Source organism: Scatophagus argus, chromosome 9, assembly GCF_020382885.2.
Source record: "Scatophagus argus isolate fScaArg1 chromosome 9, fScaArg1.pri, whole genome shotgun sequence".
In the NCBI taxonomy this organism is placed as follows: Eukaryota; Metazoa; Chordata; class Actinopteri; family Scatophagidae; genus Scatophagus; species Scatophagus argus.
This window is the reverse complement of record NC_058501.1, coordinates 8,790,698-8,814,787: the sequence shown is the minus strand read 5'-3', so window position 1 is coordinate 8,814,787 and position 24,090 is coordinate 8,790,698. Positions and strand designations below refer to the sequence as shown.

The window sequence follows — 24,090 nt, the reverse complement described above, 5'->3', positions numbered from 1 at the left end:
GTATAGGAGTAGAGGGAAGAATAGTTGCAGTGAAGCAGACACTGATTATAAGAAAAGCAAAGATGAATACAGGGACAGAGAAAGACCAAGCAAAAGATAGCAGTGAAAATTGGTGTTAGAGCCCCAAGCAGAGATACTGGGAGACAGGATATGGAGCTGACCCCATTCCCAACTTCTCTTGGCGTGGCCTCATCGATGTGACGTGCATTACCATTGCAGCTCTTGTCTCCCGCCCCGCTGTCCCTTTCCTTCACTGTTGTCTCTCTAGTGCCAGGCATGATCACAGCCTCCCCCTAACATGCAGGGCCACCACACCACACTGCTCTCTCTCTCTCTCTCTTTCATCCCCTTCTCTGGACCCACTGTCACAAAGATAAATAAGAAAAAGAAGTCAGTGAGAATTTTCCAACAGTCACTCTCTCCCAGACGATTTTTCTGCAGTTTCTTCGCTCTTCTGTGAGGCTGCAGGATTATCTCGGGCGGCTGCTGGGCTATTTGAGGTCAGGATGAGCAATTACAGGTCTGGTACGCAGTGACAGAACAGCAGAGAGAAAAAAGGTATTCACAAAGTAACACAAATCAAACAAGTGTGAGACAAGTTTGCAAAGGGTGTTAACCCCGATGCAGGTCTCACATCCCATTCTGCTGGGGAAAAAAAAAACTGTGAGAGTGGAGACACAGAGGGAGTTTGAACTAATCAAGTTCACCTCAGAGTGACAAGAAGATCTGCAGTGCTGTAATTTGTGTGCTATTTGATTTAGAAGAGCATCAAAAAAGGCTCTAAAGAGTTTTGTTAATTTGCGTAGACTGTAGACTGGACAAGACGTATGCCTGTGCATAAACAGATAACTTACAGCGCCCGTCTGTGAAACCAGCTCATTGAATAGTGAATGGACAAATTATTTCTCCACTTCTCTTTAAACTGCAGCCCTGCAATTTCAGCCAACACGCTATGACAGATTTTTTTGTTTTCTTTTACGTAATTTTGTCGGAGGGAAATAGACTCTAAGCATCCCCGAGTGGAAAATGGAACATACTCAGTCTTTGTTGACAATAGTTTGTAATTTCAATCAGGCACCATGCATCTGTTTTTGTTTGACAACCAAAAGCAGCCATCTTTATGATCAGACATTGAAACAGAACACTTCAGACAGGCAGACAGTATGAAGAGATGCTGACAGACTGAGAATAAGAAAATGACTGGGAAAGAAATTGACACATTAAAGTACAGATCCTGTGAGAAAAGGACGCTTTCCTTTCCCACTGAATGTCTGTCACTGTAAAAATCCTGACATTACCGCCAGAGTGACTGGACTGAGTCTACCCTGTTGTGTTGATTCAAATTTAAACCTAACATTTATTATTAAGATATTAAGTCTTTCCATTTCTTCACTCACTGATTCAGACTGTCTGGAAATTTTATTTAAAGACTGAAAGCATTTGTAATTTCAAGTTGGGCAACTGATTCCACATTTGGAAGTTTGCTAATAAAGATACCATAATGTGTTGTGCATGTGCTATGTATGTTGTCCTGATTTGCAAAAATGTTGTACATTTACCGAATGAATATGCTTGTCTTGAAAAAATCCAGAGAGGCTACTTCCCAGCAACAGTTTTAGGAAATCATACTTGGAAAGAAAATCTTCCCAATGCTCAATGTTTATTTGGCAGTTTTTACCACACACACACACAAAAAACAGCATTTCAGAAACTCTATTTTGTGCTATTGTTCCACATGCCGTTGATTCTTGAATGAAGGTATTATGTGCACCAGAGTTCACACAAAGTTTGCAGCGGAGATTATGGAGGAGCCTGAGAGCTGTGGTGCACAAGGTTAAGAGCTAATTCCTCAACAACAGTAAGCCTGACAAGTCCTGTTGACGCCATGAGAGACAGCAGACAATAAAGTGTTTGTGTGTTTGCCTTCATGCAGCACATGACTGTGGGAGTCACAGCACAGGTGCAGCATGTGCACTTGCACGCAAATGTTGTTCTTCAGGCTCTCAACTTTCCACATTCCAACAGCATCCCTCTCCTCCTCATCCTTCGCTCTCTGTATACCATTTCAGCATCTGATACACACCTATACTGTGCAAGTCTAAATAGCATGAATATGTTGACTTTCAAAACAGTTACAGTGTGACTTGTAAGGATTTGATCTGTGGATTAAGTGTTGCAACAAAATAATTTACTGTATCAATAAAATCAATTGACAAAGTAAAATAAGTCAAAAACACACACACTCTATAAACACACTGCTAAGATCTGTTTAAAGTGATATAAACATGACTTTTGGAATTAGTTTAATTTATTTATTTGAACAACACAGATCTTGCAGTCTAGAGCACTAATAAAAGAGAGGTATTGCAACATCGACGGGAGAGAAACCCAGGGGCAGGCTTACGCTTAGGATTTCTGTGGTGCTCTCTAGTGGGGTGCAATGGGTGATTTGCATCGGCCCCTCCAGGCACTTTCATTCTGACCCGGCAGCACTGTGCACGTGGCGGAACGGTAGCCAGTGCTGTTGCCTGGACAACTGATCACTGGATTACAGGTTGTGAGAGAGGGAGGGAGAGACACAGAGAGGGAGAGTCAGTAAGTGTTTGGATCGCTGGTCTTCTATCCTGGTCCTGCTGGTTTTTCATTTTGGCTGCATAATGAAGGAGAGTTTTAGGGCTGGGACACGACATGAATTAACTGACTGGTTGGAAAGAAAACCATCAGTCCTCTGTGGGCTGAAATTGGGGATCAGTGGTTTGAATCGGCTACCAGTGAGGATGTTTCTCTCACTGGTGACATATGTAGCTTCAGTCAGTTTTTTCCAGTATTTAACCTGGATTGCTAAATTCAGTTTGACTTGCCAGCTTGACTCACAGTGACTGATAACCAAATGTCATTTTAGCTCGTTGTGAGTGGAGTGAAACTTTTTTTTTCTTATTCAGATCAGTATTCAGCCATAGCTGTGTAGTTAAAGACTTTGACGTGTACCAATTAAACTGAACGCTGGAAGTGCGTCCTACAACCCAGTGCTTCATTTTCCACCCATATTCAGCTGCATAACACAACAGGGGGGCTGTGAGGCTCCGTCTCAGATCAGATTATGTGGACCAGAAAAAAACTCCATCTCAAAAATGAAAACAAAAATTGGCCAATTTTTTCCAGGGTCTTATTGGGCTGTTTTGTGTTTGGCAACGCTTTTTAGTTACTCCAAAGGTTGTTGACAATGGCCCACATTTACATTAAAACGTATACAGTATAAAGTAGCCAGCAGTCACTGAAGACACATGTATGAGGAAAACAGGATATTTGCAAACATAGACCTGAGCTGTTAAAGTATTCTGGTCTGTTTCACCCTGCATAACCTTCTCAAGAATTCAGTAAGGAGCCTCTTTTCATCTCTGTCCATGTAGACCAGGCCATCAAACTACAGGGTATGGCATGCTCAAATCTAATGGCTTCAGGGAAAAGAAAAGTTTCTTCTGCTGCTGTATGTTACAGCATCACCATTTTCTGTCAGTGTGGCATGTCTTTATTCAATATTAGAGTTTCCACAGAGGCACAGCTTTAGGCTGGCAGCAGTGCAGTGAGAGTGTGAGTTGCAATCTGACTGACTGATCGTTTTTAATAATGCTCTCACCCCCCTGTGCTCACATTTGTTCATATTTAACTAGGGAGATGTTAGAGTGGACCAGTGTTGCTCTGTTTTTCTATTAACCTGAAATAAGGACAATGGTCATTATTTGTGGCAACAAGGGGGAAGGAGTCCTCTTTCATTATATAAATGACCTCTGAAGATATAAGGCCTGGGTCGCTCATACAGGAGGGAGAACCCCAAAGTATCACAGCATGCTTGTGTAAAGTATTTACTGAACATCTTACATTATTCAGTACATGAAAGCTTATCATAAAGCCACATTTTTGTGGTATGTGACTCACATGTCAAATATTTTAGTCCAGAAATCTTCAGAAAGACTGAAAACATTCTTATTAATACTCCAGACTGGTTCCCTGCTCAGCAATCCAGGAGGCAGCTCATAGAGCACCTTAACCCTCCTAGCGACCCATCTGCACAGGTGAGGCAAAAAGCCTGATAGTGATAGCTGTCCATTCTGCGGCACACAACTGCACACACAAAAAGTGACAGAAGTTGTAAAGATAGAAAATAAATTTAAATTAAAATCCTATATTTATTCTCACCTCCAAACAACAGGCCATTCATTGGGTGAAACTGGGTGGGCTTGTTTACTTCAGGAAGTTACAAAATGTTCACCATTTCCAGTGGGGGAGTGAAAGAATAGAACTGCGGCAACCTTAGTTACTAGTCACTTTGCAGATTTTGCTTCTCAATACAAACTTTGATCAACAAATTAATTACAATATATTATTAAAATAAGATAAGATAAGATAGGCCTTTATTAGTCCTGCAGTGGGGAAATTCTCATTGTCACAGCAGCATAAGGACAGTACAAGAAATACATACATAAATACAGGGATATATACAGGGACACTTTTTTTAATAAAAGAAAGTATACAGAAAACACATGATATCTCCTTTATTTCACGATTTTTAAATTACCAGCAGTAAAAGTTGCTGTGTTTCTCTAGGAGATGAGGGATTATTCCACAATGACTTATTGAAATTCAGTTTGAGGTTGAGGAGTGCATGGGGTCTGCCAGTCTCACAGCAGCAGGGAGGAACCACCTGCTGTAACGCTCCTTTACACACTTGGGGTGAAGCATCCTGCCACTGATCCTTCTCTCTCCCACCACCTGCACCGGGTCGAAGGGGCTCCCTAGGATGGGGTTGGCCTTCCTGATGATTTGGTCCAGTCTCTTCCTGTCTGCAGTAGAGATGCTGCTGCGCCAGCAGACCAATCCACAGACCAATGCCACCACAGAGTTGAAAAATGTCCTGAGGAGTGCTCCATGCACTCTGAAGGACCTGAGTCTCCTCAGCAGGTACAGTCTGCTCTATCCCTTCCAGTACAGTGCAGTGGAGTTGTGTTTCCAGTTCAATTTGCACCCAGGTACTTATAGGAGTCCAAGATCTCATTATCCATTCCTTGGATGTTCACTGGTGTTGGGGGTGAGTGTCCACGCCTGCTGAATTCCACCACCAGCTCCTTTGTTTTCCCCTCACTGATGTGGAGGTGTTTCCACTGGCACCAGTCCACAAAGTCCTGGATCAGTTCTCTGTATTCTGCATCATTCTCCTCGGTTATGAGGACAACAATCACAGAGTCATTAGAGAACGTATGCAGGTGACAGTCAGTTGTGTCTAAAGCCTGCAGGTGAGACGGTGAAAAGGAACGGAGCCAGGACTGTTCCCATGTCAGACACAGTTCTGTTCTTTCACATACTGTGGCCGGTTGATGAGGTAGTTCAGTAGCCATATTGTAAGATTTATGTTAAAACTTTATTGATCCCCTCAGCGAAACTAATATCCTGCACAAAAACATCAGTTAAATAAAGTAGTTAAACCAAGTTTACCAGCATCAATATTAAAGTTAAATGCATGAATACATCAATAATTATAATCCAACAACATAATTTACCTTATTCTGACGTATGCCATTCTGCTTAACGACTAGGCTACTCTGACTTTTGGTACTATTTTGATACTAATACTTTTGTATTCAGTGTGACATAATTAAAAATTTGAGGTCATGACAAAATATTTTGACACCATGGTATTGCTGCTTGTGGTTAAGTACAAGCTCTGAGAAGTTCTTCCAGCTCTAGTTTTAGATGTAATTTGACCAACACACTAACTTTTTTACAGCAATACCATGCTTGAGCCAATTTATTACACACCCAACTAAAATTCTTGAAAAAATGTTAGCTTTCCCTGAGTCCCCTGTATATGTACTGTAATGCCCCTTTTCCCTTGTCAGTCTTCAAATTGGACCTAAAAACTCACTGGTATAACTACACTTTTCAGTCTTAAACCGTGTTTACTGCCTTACTCTTTTTTACATTCTCTTTTTTTTTTTAACCAACATGCATTAATTTGTCTTTGTCCTTTTTTGAGCACTCTGTTGTTGAAAATGTTATATCATCATAAATCTATTATAATACATTTACTGCATGGGTTTATTTACAGGAGACAGGGTTAATATTTGAGTTTAAGTCTTGTGCAAGCTGTTCTTTATCATTATTTGTCCTCAGTAAACCATAGGGAAAAAAAGTAAGAGTTTAAAATTCTCAATCCATAAACCTCTTAGCAGTTTCAACAATGTTCCTTCTGTCTGAAATGTAGTTAAATCTTGTTCACTTTTATTGGCTAACTGAACAACAAGGCAAACATGTTAGTTAACCATATCTTTGTCAACAAATGACCTTTTCTCAGAGCAGAATAAGGCCACGGCTAACTCAACATATGAATGGAACAGAAGAAAGCAATACTGTTATAGGAACTGGCATCCAGCTCAGCCAATAATACCAATGATAATCAAATAAAACTTAGGTAAATAAACCGCAATTATCTATGCTGTTTTCTTTAGTAACCCAGTTCTTCAGTCTTCATTTCTGCATTTAGAGGTCAGGAGAAAATAGACCAGATGTTACAAAATTGTAAATGTAGGCCCACTGACACAGTTCACTGAACTGATTGCACTCAATGAAATGAACTTGAGAAGAACTCCCAAGGTCAACAATCTGTATATCATGTTTATAGTATATCTGTAACATAGACACCTGTACATACCCTGTATATACTGTAATTACTGCATACCTGGCACTTACTGCTTATTGCACTTCTGGTTAGATGCCAAACTGTGTTTCGTTGCATTGTACTTGTACATGTGTAATGACAATAAAGTTGAATCTAATCTAATCTAATCTAAAAAACACATACGCCGTCCCTTCAGAGTTCTTCAGAAGCTACACACTCATGGATGTGCATTCCAAGACAGTCACACTAACAACTTGGTCAGAAGGCCAAAAGATAAATATGACGGAATCAGAACTTCTGCTGCCCCACGTCTGTGGTAAGCCAGCCTCCACAGGTGACATTACACAGGCGAAGACAAGTAATCCCAAGGGAAATAATAAGAGGTTTGCTATTGAAAGTAAAATAATTTTTGTCATGTTATTTATATTTGATTACTTGGTGCAACTGATTCAGCTGTTGCTGATTGCAGAATAGCCAATAGAAAAGTTTGCTTGTTTCACACCAACATGAAGACCATTTATTTTTTTCAACGCACAAACAAAATGGACAGCTAGAGGACCATGAAGGGATACTCACTGAATCTTACAAAAAGAGCAACATATCAGAATCGCTGACTTGGTCTTTCTTTTAAGTTCAGTGATAACAATGATTATGCCACTTTTACCCCCTACAGTAATACATTATATGTCTGCTGTTATCAAATGTAAAAAATGGTATTTGGATTCTGAAAGTGAGCCAGTGTGGGCTGGAACTGTGTGCAGCTGCAGATCCATGTGTCCAGAACATATTCAGGACTAAACAGCACTCTCACAAGTAGGAGGCATGCTTTGTTCACTGGAATGTTTGCTCCAGACAGTCATATCAGTGTTCAGAGGATTAGCTTCTGATGTTCCATTTAAGTGAATCCATACATAGGCACCGAGTGAGCCTGCTTTGACAAAACAACTGCCATCTTTAGACAAGGTCAGAACAGCAGAACAATCATCATCCCAAGCTGCTTTATCTGCCGCCATAGTAGATTCAGTTAAAGTGGATGGTGTTTAAAAATGCAAGGGAGGGCAATGAGGAGGAGGAAAGACTGTGGAGAGGCAGAGGAATGAGGGAGGAGAGGAGCAGTGCCACAGTTTTCCAGGAAGAGACAGGGAAGCATGGAAGAAGGGACGGGTGCTTTGAGTCCAAGAATGATAATGTGATGAAACATTATCCAAAAGTTTTTGGATACGATGGGTCATAAAAACCCAGGGTCCCTTCGGGATTGGACCTTGTCAGTCTGATGTTGCCTTCCCGCCTTATTGTGGTCATATCATCATGCCCAGTATGCATGCTTGGCCAGGTGACAATTTCATGTGATATGTGTAAATGACCATGTGACCTAGTGTGGACGCAGATCGTATTCGTTCTAAAACACCGTATTAAAACGAAAACGGACTAGTGTGGTTGTAGACCAAGAAGAACCTGAAGGAAAAGATGGATGGTATGAAGAGGATAAGGAGGAGAGCAGTATTATGAAAGTGAGGTCAGAAATGATATGTCTGAGCTGAGAGCTTGGCATTGTGAGGTTTTCTTTCAACAGAATTAAAGTTCTGTGTCAGGAAGTAATGCCTCCTCTCATTAGCTCCACTGAAAGATCACTGAGAAAGACCCTTAATGCACAAACTGACCAACAAAGTGGCCAACAGTTCAGACTGTGGTCATACTGGACCGGTGAGTATGAACAGGATGTTTCTAAAAAAAAGAGAGCACTGCTATCTGCAAAACTTTCAAAAATATATTTTATATATATATATATATATATATGAAACAGTAACATGGCTTGCTGTAAGACCAAAACAATGACCTTAAAGATGGTAAAACATTCAGAACAACACGCAGAACTGAGGGGACCTGCAAAGACGGGTGATAATTCTTTGTGGGTCTATATCTCCTTTCACGTTACACATAGTCAACTGATCAGTTCTCAGTGTAACAATACTGATTAGAGCTGCTTAAACTCTCCTGGTCGTACCTCAAATGGTGACGACAGGGAAGAGAATTCCTTTTTTTCCATCTGAGACTTGTACCATTGTAGAAATGGGTGCTATTTGATCTTGCTAAAGAAATTTTTGTTTACCTTTCAAAATAATGCACTAGAGAAAGACTGACTGGAGAATGTATGTTTAACTACTTTTGAAACACCAGGCCAGCAACAAAGAATAAAACCCTGTAGAGAAAGGAATGATAAGATCAATATAGAGTCACAATCAAACCCCTCCAGGAACAACATGTTTTGATTGTGGTCTGTTTAATGGCCTGCATGTTGACATGCTGAATTATTCTTTTGTGTTATGACTGACCCTCGCTGCACCTTTGAAACCACACATTTGCTCTGTTTTGAAACCTGACATTTCCACTGTCTGTCCCTGCATCCACAACTCCCTCTTTGTCCATCTGTTTCTCTGTTTGATGCCCAGAATACAGAGGGCAAAGACAGTCACAGAGGCCTTCAAAGACGTCTGAGTAATTTTACCTCCCATGTGTTCTTTCTCTGCCTCCCGTCACAATAATTTTTCTCTCTTCCTCTCTCTCTCAGTGGTCCTTTCCACTCTCTCTGTGTCTGTCTCTTAATCTCCTCTGCCTTTGTATTTCTGCTGTCTTTCATGGCCTTTCCCTTTCTCTCTATATTTCTATCTTCCTCCCTCACTCCCTTTACTCCCTTTTCCTCATTCGCCCTCTCTCTTCTGTACCTCAGGTACACCTGGCTGGCTGCTGAGGGCTGACACTTTAAAGACACCAGCTTCAGCTTCTGCTGCTCGTGGAATATCAATGTCTGTTACACACACATGCACACACACTCACCCCTCCCTCCCACACATGTAGCAACATATAGCACACATGAGGGCACACACACACACATCCACAAACACCCTGATCCATCCACACACCACCCACAAACCTCACACAGTGTGGCTGACACTATTAGAGCACACATAAAGTGGAGCTGTATCTGTCGTGTTGCACGGTGACGACGACTGAATGACCGCCATACTAACAAGAGAGGAACCTTGGGAGAGCTACAGTGGAGGGCACAATGAGTAAACAGATGGCATTTTACCCTCCACATTTTTTAGTTGCTACAAAGCACTTTTCCCCCCAAATAACATGTCCTGCGTGTGTTGGTTACATCAGAAGAATTTTAAGCAGCTAACTGTAAGCCCTTTAAGACCCCATCCCTGCTTGAGCATGTGTGTATGTACTGAGACACACACATTCACTTACCTTCCCACCACAAACCAGCCTAACCCACTCTCTCGCTCTCTTTGTTCGTCTCTGTGGGCTACTCCTCAAACCTCCCTCGATCCCTTCTCACTCTTTGTTGATTTACGCATGGACGTCTCTCCGTCAAAGCCAGATTACTGCTCTCAGAGTTGCTTTGGCATGGATCTCTTTGCGCCTGGGAGTAATACCCCACGGCAGATTGACTCAAGAGGTTATCACACGATGCTCACTGTCTTTTTCAATTATTTTGGGCATCTGTGAGTAGATGATCATTTTAAAGTGCATGTTTGCAGCAGTAAAAAAGCGGTTGATACATATGCGAGTGGATAAAAAGCTTTATTTTTTTCTTATTATCTTATCTTATGCATCTATACAAAACATTCTGTTGTACTGGCCTAAAAATAGTGAATTAATAGGGAAAGAATTCTCATCTCACCAGGCTACGCATCTGTTGTGTTTACTCACTGACTGTGAGTTTAGCCTTAATAGCTTCTTGGAAGTCACAGGGGACAAAGTGAGCTTTTTATCACTTTGAAATTTGCATAACGTTGGCCTGACACCTAGTGGATACAATAGTGTTGGTCTGAATGGGTTATCAGCAAAAAATGCAAAAAATATGTAAATATTTACTAACAGTGAAAATTTAGCTGTACAGAAAAAAAGGCCAAGTTTTGAAGTCATAATCAATAATATTTTCATCCTCTCAAACCGGTGTTTTGATACTACTCATATCTGGCATTTAATTTGCTATATCTATTATATGTATTTGCACACATTAGTTTACTTAGTTTGCATTGTCAGTGGCGGAGTCTGCCACGGTTACCATGGATTCAAATGTGCAAACACACAAGAGATCCACAGGTAATGATGCACTGCTGTAAGGGACCGGTGACATGCACACATTGCATGTAACCAGAAGGAAATCTGATTTCTCAGAAGAGCAGAACAGCAAGTCACAATCATTTTATAGGTGCAATGTAACTCCTGCAACACACAAGCTGTGTGAGCTGTTCATCTCCTACTGTTGTATTTTACACAGAATAGAATAGTTCCTCTTGGCCAAGATGATGACTAAATGTGTCAGTGTGAACTGAACTCCACTGAAAGGGCACTGAAAATCACATACTGTGTACTACATACTCAATATGTCTACTAACGTCCAACATACTTTTGTGTGAACAAACAGTTCTATCAATCTTTTTTGGACATACTGCTCAGCGCGTGTCCCTTCTTTAAATCAACTAATTTAAAAAATATATCACCTTATATTTTTTACACTGACTGAAGCATTGTTGACATAATGCCACTATTTGAAATTGTCTATGTTGTTGATGTCTTCATTACTGTTTTGGCCTGCAAAATAGCATTAGTATGGAATTTTGGACGCAGCCTAGGACTTGTGTTATTATGACATTCTTGGTGTTACCATGGCAACCACAGGTGTTACCAAATCAACCAGTACTGAAATCTTGAGGATCATAACTTTTAAGTGCTTTGTTAGAACATGGCCTCTTGGGGACATTTATTGATCTGATGTTTATAAAGCTTTATATTGACCTTGTATATCTATCTCCACTGGCAATGTGAAAATCATTAATGCTATCTTTTTCATGAAAGTTAGTGGCACAAATCACAAGACTCTGCTGTGGAAGCAAGGCTTGTTTGGGCTGCAAGACTCAACAAGCTTAGTCAAGCACAAAATCAGTGTCTCAGCTCCAGGGCAAGTTATCTAAACAGGCATGAGAAAAAGTGACAAACCAGTACACTTCAGACCAAGCCTCAGATTTATCATTGAACAACAAGAAAAAGATTCAGAAAGAAAGATACAAATGAGGGGAAGAAGCACTATTCTGAGTCAAACAGAAAAAAGGAAAGTTGATTTTTGAGTGGTTTTCGGGAAGGACGAAGTACTATTGAACACTATAATCTAAATTGTCTGCAGGATACCTTATTGGTTTTTAACTCTTCCCTGGTGAACTGTGGACAGCACTGACCACCACCTATACAAAGGGTCTCACTCACTTCCACAGAGATTTCATAAAAAAGGCCTTAATTGAACAAACATAGATGAAAGGGAATCATTATCTTGGCTTGTATAGGGATAAGTGGTCCCCTTTCCCAGTGCTCTTTGTTTGCTTTAAACCATGTATCATGGAACCTTTTTAATAAAAATTCAATATTCGCATTTTAGTGTAATAAGTAAGGATAGTGAGTTAAAAAAAAACCCCAAAAAAAACAAACCTTCATATACCAAACTACACTGAGTAAAATACAATCAAATGTCCATATTAAATTCAAATTTTTATTTGACTAAGAAGAGTGGTTTGCCCTTCACACACACACACTCACAACATAGTAATCAGTGTGATCTAAATCCCCTGGGTATAGGCTCTATTAGACCATGTGCTTATGAGAAGATAATCATTTGGTGATATGAAGACACAGCAGCAGGCGGTGGGTGGCAACAGTAATGCTGCTGCATGAAAATGCTCTGCTGCAAACTGTGTGCCAGAGCTTTAACTTTTAGTATAAGTTGTAGCCTAAAGGCAGACATTAATGAGTCCTTTTTGTCAAGGTGAAGGAACAGAGATAGCAGACAATGTGCTTAACTTTAAAGGATGCAATCACAGTTTTTAATATGAGAGTGTGGGTTATAAAATGACACTGCAGTCTTCTGGGCAAACAAGTTAAGCTTTTGCCCTTGACTATACAGATCAATGAGATAATTTTAATGCCAGTATCATGCAAAAAGGGCAGTTATTCATTTTTGACATTTACAAGAAGAAGGCATGCTGAGTAAAACATAAAATAAAACAAAATATGACAATTTGCCAATTCTTACTCAACTCAAAACAGTAGAAAGTCAGTACTGTTTCATCAAGGAGAGGAGCCATCCATCCATCCATCCATTTTCTATACCGCTTATCCATCAGGGTTGCACCCTGGACTGGTCACCAGTCAGTCACAGGGCTGACACACAAAGACGGACAACCACACACGCACACACTCACACCTTGGGGCAATGTAGATTAGCCAGGTAACCTAATGTGCATGTTTTTGGGATTGTGGGAGTAAGCCGGAGAACCAGAGAAAACCCACACAGGCACAGGGAGGCTTGCTGCGAGGCGAAAGTGCTAACCACTGCAACACTGTGCCGCCCAGGACAGGAGCAACAACAACAACAACAAAACAAAACACCAGTTCATTGTTAACAGTAGATAGTACCATGGCTGGGCATGAAAGGTGTATCCTCAAAAGGCTCAGCCAAGCAATGATGAGGCAAGGTTCATCACTCTGTGAAACACAAAACTGTGTAAAAGATATCATTATGTAGACTCAGGAGGACTTCGTAAAAGCTGTTGGTAAACACATTTTATGTGCATATGATTGCATTCCGGTTTTATTTATGTTTATCAACTCTTAGTAATCATGTTTGTTTGTTATTCAATACAGTCAGGATTGTCCTGCAGATACAGATAATGACATACAAGTCAGCTCATCTATTTTTTTTTTTGTGTATTTTAATTTGAAATAAAGCCCTGAATATACTCAGGAAAAGTTAAAGATGAAAAGACGTTAGTTATAGAGGGAGGCAGTTCTCACAATAGCTTAAAATGCCTTTTTGTAGACACAGACACTAGATGGTGCTGTTTACTTTTGACTGCTTGCTACATGAGAGAATCCCTGCCTTCACGGTGTTACAAGTGAATATTGTGACCTTTTGAATATGTGATGTTTTCAGTTAGAATTCCTTTTGTAAAATATTGTGCTCCTCGTGCATGTCTTTTGACAATTTCATATTTTTTTGGCTTGTATTTGCTGCAGTGTAGCCCACAAACAACAACTTGACAAATTGTCCACTTAGATGGCAAGTAAGAACAAGCAGTTTGTGGTCTCAGCTAGTGATGTTGTTGTGCAATCCATACTGAACTGCACTCCAGTGGTGTTGGTCACTCAAGCAGCTATTTATGCCTGATTTGCCAAGCTCTGTAAACAACCCTGAGTACAAGAAAAACATGTCACATTACTATCTTTGACGACTGAAATGCATTCTAGTGTTGTTCCTTTCGTACTCCCACATTTACGAAGCTGATGCAATTCTTCGATTGTTCTCCAGCCTTAAGGAGGAGGCAAACAATTATTGCCACTTTGTGAGATGTACTCTGTGATAGCTGGTACCATAGTGAATAAGCTTAACCTTTTCGGGGTGCACAAGACAAATGAGATGGAAATGAGCCTTACAAATACAAAGATGGGAAACGCAAGCATCTGTTGTTGAGTTACAGTTAAATTTGGAGATTTCTTCATGCTTAGAGGATGAATACTGTCTGTACAAGCGAGGCCAAAACATTTTGCAGCATATCACATGACCAGAGTACAACATTTCTCATTTTTCTTCATCACCCCAGGCCTCTTGGTAAATTTGAAACATATTCATTGAACTCAAAGTAATCTTGGTAATGTGAAAAAGAATGTTTTACATGTGACTGCTCCTTTCCCTCACATGCAGACCATCGTGTCATTGTGTACCTCTGCAGTAACCTAATCCTGTTTTTATATCCCTGTGCTTTCAACCAGCCAGCCGGCAGTGTGAGCAGCCAACAAAATGAGTGTTATCAAGTATCAGTGCTGTTTTCACTGCTGCAATCACGCGCCAGACAGAGACAGAGATGAGGGAGTGAGGAGAAATACAAGCTATTGAGAAGAAATGAGAATTCGGACCGGGGGCAAGCACTGAAATGAATATATGATATCGGAGGAAGAGGTAAAGAAAGACAGAAAGAGAGAAAGAAATAGCAGGAAAGAAAGAGATTAAGTGAAGGAGTCAGACATGCACTGAGACAGCGCTCTAACATGTGACATGTGAGTCTGCAGCAGTGTTGCCAAACAGAGGCCTCTATTTTTAGAGGAGGAATGTACACAGAGGACCTCGTGGAGAGAGACCATAACAACAAACAGTACGCAACACACTCCTACAAAGAGACAGCCCCCTTTGGAACATGCAGTCACACAGCATCAACACGAGAGCAAAGAGGAACAAAGTACAGGAAAATGTCAAGACATCAGATTTTCTGCTGAGACCTTGCTTCGGATACAGGGTGGGACCCTCAGAAAACAGATAAAGAGAGAGAAAGAAGGGAGAGGGACAGGTAAGAGATTCCGGTATGGCTTCATGATCTACCAGCAGCAAAGGGATTGTTTATTCACTGTAAGATGCTGACAAGGCTCTGGTGTAATTTAATTTGATCTAAATATTAATCAGAAGTGAAATCTTAAAGTCAAATTTAGTTGCTTTAAATGTAAACTATATTTTCTTCATTTATATTTTGTTTATTTCCTTCTATTTGTAAACGATTTTGTCGGTTTTGTTTTTAGATGATTGTTAAGCACTTCAGAAATCTGGTTTTCGAAAGGTGCTATATAAATAAAGTTATCATTATTATTTGTGTTGTTTTGCACTGCATGAAACAGAAGGGAATAAAGCTTCACTTGCATTCATTCAGCTTAAAGAATGAGACTAAAACACTTCGATTCCACATAAACATAATCGCATAAGCACCACTTGTTTCAGGATAATGAATTACAGTCAGTCAGTCACAGAGATATCTGTGCAGGTGTTTCTGTAGTAATCTACTTACACAAATAGTCTCCAAAATGATCAGACAGGTATACTGCAGGCCCTAAGAAGTCTGATTGCAGCAGTGCTGAATTGGGCCCATTTACCAACAGGTAATAATCTAAAGCCACATAACAAAGTTAAACAGGTTTCAAATTACTTGTGTAAACTGGACATTTAGGTGTGATTTTGGGGAAAGAATATTTGCAGACTAAATTTCAGATATATGACACAGGACTGTATTGAACTGAACTTTTAGCCTGGTGTGTGGTGTACGTGTTTGAATGATTCACTACCCTTATGATCCTTGTCAGTTCTGGGGGTTTTAAATCAGTGGTGGTAGTAATCTATAATAATAACGATAATCTTTTCTACTCCTATTAATGATAGTTGTGGCATAATAATGTGCACTAAAATCTAAAGTAAAGATAAATCCAGTTTTGGTGAAAAGGGTCCCATATTAAAGTAGATCTACCGTTGACTCATGTGATGGATTATGTTATAGAAAAGCCCTCAAATGGTGATTATGTGAACACCTGTATAGCAACATGTGAATGAAAAACTGTGCTGCTTATGTGACTGTCCACACAGGCTGATGGAGGTTTGAGCTTAGTAAAAATCAAATGAACAAAGAAATTTAAAAAAGCCTGAAAATTCAATGATTTGACAATAACAACATGGTCTCTCTCTTTAGCATGGATCGACCGGCAGTCGAGGTCTTTCACTACAAAGACAAGGAGCAGTCCTCTAACCTGCTCCTTCAGCTCAACACACTGAGACAGGAAAGCATCCTGACTGATGTGTTGCTGTGCTCAGATAACACAGAGATTCCCTGTCATCGCAATGTCCTGGTCTCCAGCAGCCCCTACTTCAGAGGCATGTTCTGCAACAACTTCATGGAGAGACAGCAGACCAGGATTAACTTGAAGGGCATCACATCAGCCATTCTGAGCAGAATCATTGACTACGTTTACACAGGTCTCGTTAGTATCAGCATGGATATTGTGCTGCCTCTGATGCAGGCCGCATCCATGTTGCAATATGGCCGCCTTTTTGAGGCCTGCTCAAGCTTCCTGCAGGAGCAACTAAGCCCTGACAACTGTTTGAGCATGATAAGACTCTCTGAGATCATGAACTGTAACAGTTTGAGAGACAAAGCAAAGGAGATGGCCATGAAGAGCTTCTCCGATGTGTCGGCATCTGAGGATCTGTGTGAGCTCTCCTTATCAGAACTCATGGGATACTTGGAGGACGATGGTCTTTGTGCAGAGGAGGAGCAGGTCTTTGAGACACTTGTTGCTTGGATTCACCATGATCCTTTATCCAGGCGTGGGGCCATCAGTGACCTTTTCAAGAAAGTTCGCCTTCGCTACATCCATCCAACATACCTCTTCCAGTTCATAGCCAACGACCCTCTGATCCAGTCCTCCACCCTCTGCACTGAGCTCATAGAGTCTGTGAGACGGCTAATGTTTTCTGTCAGCACAAAATGTATTGGTGACACAGCAGCTGAATTGAAACGTCTCTGGGTCGCACCAAGGCGCTATTCCTGCCATGACATGTTGGTGGTGGTGGGAGGAAGGAAGAACAACGAGCAGACCTCAAGGGAGGCCCTTGTCTTCGATGAGAAGAGCGAAAAGTGGCAATGGCTTGCCAAGCTGCCTACTCGTCTGTATAAAGCTTCCTATGTCGCCCTTCACAGTGTCTTGTATGTTATTGGAGGACTGACCACAAACACAAAGTACACCAAGGTCAGCACGACCGTCTACACCCTTTCCCTCAAGACCAACCAGTGGCGGATGGCGGAGCCCATGCTGGAGCCACGCTTTGCCCACCAGAGTGTCTCCTACTTGCACTTCATTTTTGTCCTAGGTGGCCTTGGTTCTGACAGACGACTGACAGATAGTGTGGAGAGGTCAGCTGGACCATAATGATAAACACATAAAGCATAACACTCACAAAAGTGGCAAATAATAACACAGCTCTCACTAATGCTGGCAGGTACGACAGCATGTTCAACCAATGGGCAACTATGGCGCCCATGCCTGAGGCTGTGCTGCACCCTGCAGTGGCTGCTATCAACCAGAGGATCTACGTGTTTGGAGGTGAGGACGCCATGCAGAACCCAGTAAGAATAATACAGGTAAGACAGAAAATTCATCAATCACTCAGTCACTGCTTATGTTTTTATTTGTTTGGTAAATCTCATCATCATTCATTCACTCACCCCCCTCCCCTCTCCATACCCCCTACTGTAGGTGTATCACATTGCCAGGAACATGTGGTCTAAGATGGAGAACAGAACAGTGAAGAATGTGTCGGCTCCAGCTGCCATTATGGATGAGAAAATCTACATCATTGGAGGTAGATAATAGTGCTGTCAAAGGTTAATAATGAGTGAGGAATCTATAAAAAGAGCACCTCCTTTTTCTGTAATTCATTAGTATCCACTAATTTCCTGATGAATTAGACTGCACGGTTACATCACAGCGTCTCTGCCTGATTCACTCGTGCCACCCCTCTCAAATTAATGCCTCTCCTGTCACAGGATACACCAGGAGAGTGATCGCATACGATACCAAGGCCAACCGCTTCATCAAGTGTGCCAACCTGAAGGAGAGGAGGATGCACCATTCTGCCACCGTCCTCAATAAGAAACTCTACATCACTGGTGGACGTTCCATCAACGGCCATGACGTTATCGAGGACTCGGACAACTTTGAGTGCTATGACCCAAAGACAGACACTTGGACTTCCAAGGGGACTCTGCCGTATAAACTTTTTGACCATGGCTCCCTGACTTTGACACATGTTTCACAGACATGGACAAAATCATAGCAGAGGTGTGATTCATGTATGAAATAAAAATGAATTTAATTAGAAATTAATTTATTTAAAACGGAATGACACGACAAATTGTAAATACAGTGTACAGCGTTTTCATTTTGTAGCAGATCTTCATGTTTTCATGAGAGATGGACTTGTACCCTGACACATAGCCTCATGCATATCTCAAATATTCATAAAGAATTTTGATAACTGAAAATGTTTCTTACAATATTTCATGTTAATTGTTTGTGTTTTTATTTAACAACCAACCCTGTGAACACAAGCTGCCCTCTGCTGCACAGCCCCATCTTAACCTGTTGGACTTCACAAATGGTGAAAGTGCTACTTTTGGCCTGTTCTCAATCATGAGATTTCTTTTGTCATGTTTAAATCCTGGGGCTGTGCACTGATTGGTGTGAGTCAATGTTCAGCTGTTTGATCTGAACCTGCTGCTTTGTCTGGCTAACTTTTGGATCATGGTCTGTTGCTTCAGTACAAAATGAAGATGAACTTATTGTGAGCAACAAGCTACCAGACATTTAATAAATTTGTTAAAATGTAGTTTTAGACATTTAAATACAACCATTGCTGACGTTTTTAGTTTTGTAATCACTGCTTTGGCCTTAGAGCCTTGTTATGCACAGCATAGTTCTGCATCATATAATGTATGGTGCAATGAGAACTGACTTTTCCTGATGAACCTGAATAGTGCAGTTTTCTGCATTTAGTATTAAGGTTCAATCATATCTTTTTTAAGGGTATTTCTGATGCTTTTGTACTGCTTTTATCTAATTTTAACTCTTGATTTTTTAAAAATAAAAAGACAGTACATACATGTGGCCTCTCTTCATCTCTCTATCAATACAGTATGTCCTAACAGTGTTTAGTCAGTTCACAGCAAACGCAATCTGAGCAACATGTGTCCTGTATGTATCATCACATGTCTGTTTGACCCTGCTCACACTCTTGTCCACACAGGAATTTACAAGCCCAAACAGGTTCCTGCCATGATACAGGACAGCACATAAAACAATATAGAAAAGGTATCCATTTACAAAAAACAGCCTTAAATATCATCTAGTGGGAACATGTTGAAATGGCTCTACTCCACCTGTTGAAGGTGAAACTAAAGCCAGGGGTGCCTCAGGGGGTCTCATCGAACTACCATGATTTTTCATACTGATAAAGAAAGAACGTAGAGATGGACAGGAAGCGGAGACAGATACAGTAAAGCATCAAAGTCAGATTCAGTTGCCTGTTAAACCAGAAAGAAGAATGTCACTTGTGATTTAGTTAAGTGGGACCACAATTTAGAGGGCTGAGAGTTTTTCAAATGAAAAGATATCAAGAGGTGTAGCTGATTCTAATCTCTGTAAAATGTTACACGATTTTCTTTAAAAGGAAGAATTTAAACAACTAAATCGATTACATAATTTATTCATCAATGACTTTCAGAGACCAGCGTCAGCCGTTTCATGTGGAGTAAACATGATGTGATCACAAGGTGTTACACAGGAGTCTATGCACATTTCTTTGACACCAGAAGTCATTGGGTCAAATGTTTCTGTCGCTCCCTGTCAGCAAATGAAGCCCAGAGGACAGTGGGTGGAGTGTGTGAGAAAAAGGTGGGGGGGGGGGGGGGGGCTGGAAAAACTATAGGTGATCTGATGTTATTTTGAGAAACAAACAAGGGGGTGAAAGTTACACCACGTGTGGCTTGTGGTCCTGTCGGTTGCCACGCAAGCTGGCAGATGTGAAAGACGACTAGAGAGAGAGAGAAACTGATGAGCAGGGTTTCACAACAGAGAATCTGAGCGAGTGATGAAACTCAACCAGGAGGAGCAGCAACAGGTGTATATGTGTGTGACTATGTGCATATGTGTGAGTGTGTGTGTTTGTGATTAGGGTTTTTGGACGGTCAAGCAGGACTGAACAGCTGTCCTGTCTGGTCATAACATCACAACAAAAACAGCAGTGATGGACAGAGGATATGGAAAGAGAAAGATGATTCACTGACAACCTTTTAAACTGTTCTAATTTGACTCCTCGTGCACGCATGGGTATGAAAACATGGCAGAAATTTATATTTTGCAAACCTTTCACCTTGAAGCGAGCATTGCTACTGAAGACAGACAATTAAAATACACTGTAATTTGGAACACAATTGTCACAGTATGTAAATTCCCACAGGGCTAAGAGTTTTGCTAGATGTTGCATGAGCTAAATGCTAGTCACAGTATGCTAACATGCTCTCAATGACAATGCTAATACGCGAACGTTTCGCAGATACACCTTTTACCAGGTTCATCATCAACATATTAACATGCTAACATTCACTACTTAACTCAAGCAAAGTCACCAAAGTCTTCCTCATCTCGGGAGCATATCTATACAGAACTGGTAAGTAAACATGCTGTTCTGATATTTCAGTCTTAGGCCAAAGTATTGGACTTAAAGACCAACAGTGCTATCCCTAGAGCCACACAGATTACATCACTGAAAATTAGAACGTTCTACCTTTTCTTATTATTGCAGGAGTGGTCTAAACTACTTTATACTAGCTGAACTTGTTACAAAGTCACTAAATGAAGAACCCAATATGCAGACACTGACACAAGAGATAAGGTGAACAAAGAAACTTTAAAGGGACCAGAAAAAGGTGAACTAAAGGCGGCTGGGAGCCCCCCCTTTATTCCCTTCTGTTTCAAAATAGTCCTAAATGAAAAGAAATCCAAACAAAGGGAATAATGCAAACCAATGCAGAAAAGTCAGGGAATGCAAAGAAGAACACAAAACACAGATGCAAGAAACAAGGAAACAAACACAAACTGACAACACACACGGAGGGCACAGGTATATAAAGGGGTGGTAACACGACACAGGTGAAATTAATAGGGAGGAGCAAACAATCAAAAAAGGAGGGATACAAACAAAGACAGGAAATGAAAAACTAAAGACGATACAAATGGAGAACATGTGCAAAATAAAACAAGAAACTAACTAAACAGAAATTTCAAATTATGACAGGACTAACCCTAAACAGAGTGCACGCCTGATTCATCACTGTTTGTGATTCACTGAATAACTCTTTAGACCCTTAGGTCATAGCTTCCTTCTAAACCAGTCAGTCAGTCACCAACTGACCGAGCACTTGCTGGGACTTTCCATGTCACCATGTAGTCTAGCCTGCTCTGAAAATAGACTCAATTAGACTTTAGGGACTCACAACACTGTGCACATTACTGTACACCCCCTTTAGTTCACAGAATAATAATTTTTAGTATTTAAGTTCTACTTTTTATTTTTTTACAAACATCACTCTGACTCTGGTTATGGCTAACCACATAGGAAACGGTCAGTGTAAGTCATCTCTGCAATGGCTGCAACTGTAAGTCATGATCAATACATCTAGTCAGACTACATCTGCCCAGTGTGTGTTGATATATTCTCATGTGATGAGGCCACAGAAGCACCTGTTCCAAAAGGTTCAGCAACACAGGCTCTGTAATGAACAGTGCAGTGATGTTTGGATGTATTCAGTCATTTCACTAAAGCTGAGACTGAAATGCTCTTTAGCTGAATCAAGGATCAAGGAACTTTATTGGCATACCAGCTCACATTTACATGTTTATGGTACGACATTAGGACTCAGGTCCCAGAAGCAATAAGCAGAATATAAAAATATGAAATGAAGAGTTGAATAAAAAATTAAAATATAAGCTAGGTAAAAATAGAATATATAAGCTAAATACAAATACAATATAAAAACTAAAGATTTGAGAAAAAGATAAAAAAAATAAATAAAGAAGCCAGTTCTAGCATGTGCAGCATAAATATACATGTGCAAGTATGTGCTAGTATGAGGCAGTCCAGGAAGTAGTCCGTAATATGAAAACTACTGTCCATACTTCCACCTTTACCATTTTGTGAATGTCACAAATGACATAAAACTGAAAAGAAGAAGATAAGAAATGGAATCAACTGAATCCTAGTCTAAATGAGCTAACTTCATAGCACTAAACGGTAGTCTGTAACCATCAAGTCATAGGTCTGCAGAGCAAAACACACCTCAGCCACATTCGCAAGTCTAATCATGCTAGGCACACAGGAAGTGTCCCAACACAAGCACTAGATACAAAAATGTTAGCCTGTTGGTTCTTGGAAGAAGTGCAAACTCGTTTTGCACCATGTGCTGCTGACATGTTTTGCAGATTGTATAGCGTGTCATGAATTATGACTACTCTGAAAATACCCCCTCTCACTGACTCAATACAGAGCTGTGAGCATACACACATACACACACACGCACACGCACACACACACACACACACACACACACACACACACACACACCACCGTGGCTTTTCACTGAGAATATATACGCAATGTCTTTCTCATGCTGCAGGAGTTTTAGGAAGCGAACTTTAGCCCCTTTACATCAGCAGTCACATGACATCAGTGTGTGTTTGGGTTTAAGTGAGATATTAACAATTAGCATTTCCCTATTGACATTTAGTAGCAGTCCTATTGTAAGCTGATAATGAACGCCAAAGTCAATAGACAATATTTCCTGATCTTTCACCATAACAATAGACGTGGAAATATTGACTTCACAGTGACTGCATATGAGAGCATTATGAAAGGTTAAGTGACATGAGAAAGGCTAATATGGCCATAAACAAACAGATACACACTTGGAACTTGGTTCCAAAAAGTCTCACAGATGAGTGTCTAAATATGTCATGTGTTTAATTAAGCTGATAAGAGTTGACCCAGTGGCCTGGACAAGCTTAGTTAAACATTACATAGTCCAAAATAAACAAAATACCCACATCCAGTGTTCATGAACCCCATAGTGCTGTTTTGGGAAAATTTAAATACAATGGTAGCCCCCATGACCCCTCCTCCTGCACACACACACACACAACACAGACACACACAAACACACACTCCCATGCAATCCACAATGCAACTTAATACTCCAGAGGAATCCAAAGGACAACTTGATCTATTTATACTGCTGTGAGTGACTAAGAATCAGGGGACTTTACATCCACATTACTGTGAGACTGATTTTTTTTCCCCTTTGTAGTCAGGTAAAGACAGTACCGACAAGCAGGGGAAAAACACTGCCTGAACAGAGCTTACTATTATCAACACTAATGCACTAGCCATTAAAACTGCAGAGCAACTGTATTGTTATAGTGTCTATATATGCTGAATTGATGTATACAAGTACTCAGTGGGATCTATAGCAAAGTCAGAAGCAGGCTGCAGTTCATGTATGTAAGAATCAGTTCTCATCAGTGAATCCCTGTCACGACCAGTAGCTTAAGAGGTATTCCTTCTCTTGTTAGTTTTCTTCTAATTAGCTTTACACAACTCAAACCTGGGCATGACTAACCAGCCACAAAACTCACCTGTGTGGGTTTCATGGTCTTTGACCTCTAACAATACACTGTATTTTATAAGATGGGAATGTGTTTTTTGCCAGAGGCTGTTTATGACGTTTCATTTTCTTCTTGGGAAATCAGTGACATGGCTTAATAGATGCAAAACGACCACACAGACAAAAAAAAAAACTACTGGTGTACTGATGTACTGGTCTTGAGTGTAAATGCAGTTACTGTGCAGCCCTGGTCACAGCCCAAACAGTTACATAATTATCTCTCAAGCATTCAACATCCAGAAAACCCTTTTCTAAAACATTCGTAGC

The 24,090-nt window shown here is 40.6% G+C and overlaps 1 protein-coding gene across 1 annotated transcript; it reads left to right on the top strand.

Moving 5' to 3' along the window:
* Positions 1-14,922: 14,922 nt before the first annotated feature.
* klhl38b (kelch-like family member 38b) lies at positions 14,923-19,167 on the top strand. Its single transcript, XM_046400602.1, has 5 exons — positions 14,923-15,078; positions 16,240-17,460; positions 17,547-17,688; positions 17,804-17,909; positions 18,094-19,167. The coding sequence occupies exons 2-5, from the start codon at positions 16,241-16,243 to the stop codon at positions 18,381-18,383; spliced, it is 1,758 nt and encodes a 585-aa protein (XP_046256558.1). The 5' UTR covers positions 14,923-15,078; position 16,240; the 3' UTR covers positions 18,384-19,167.
* Positions 19,168-24,090: the final 4,923 nt, after the last annotated feature.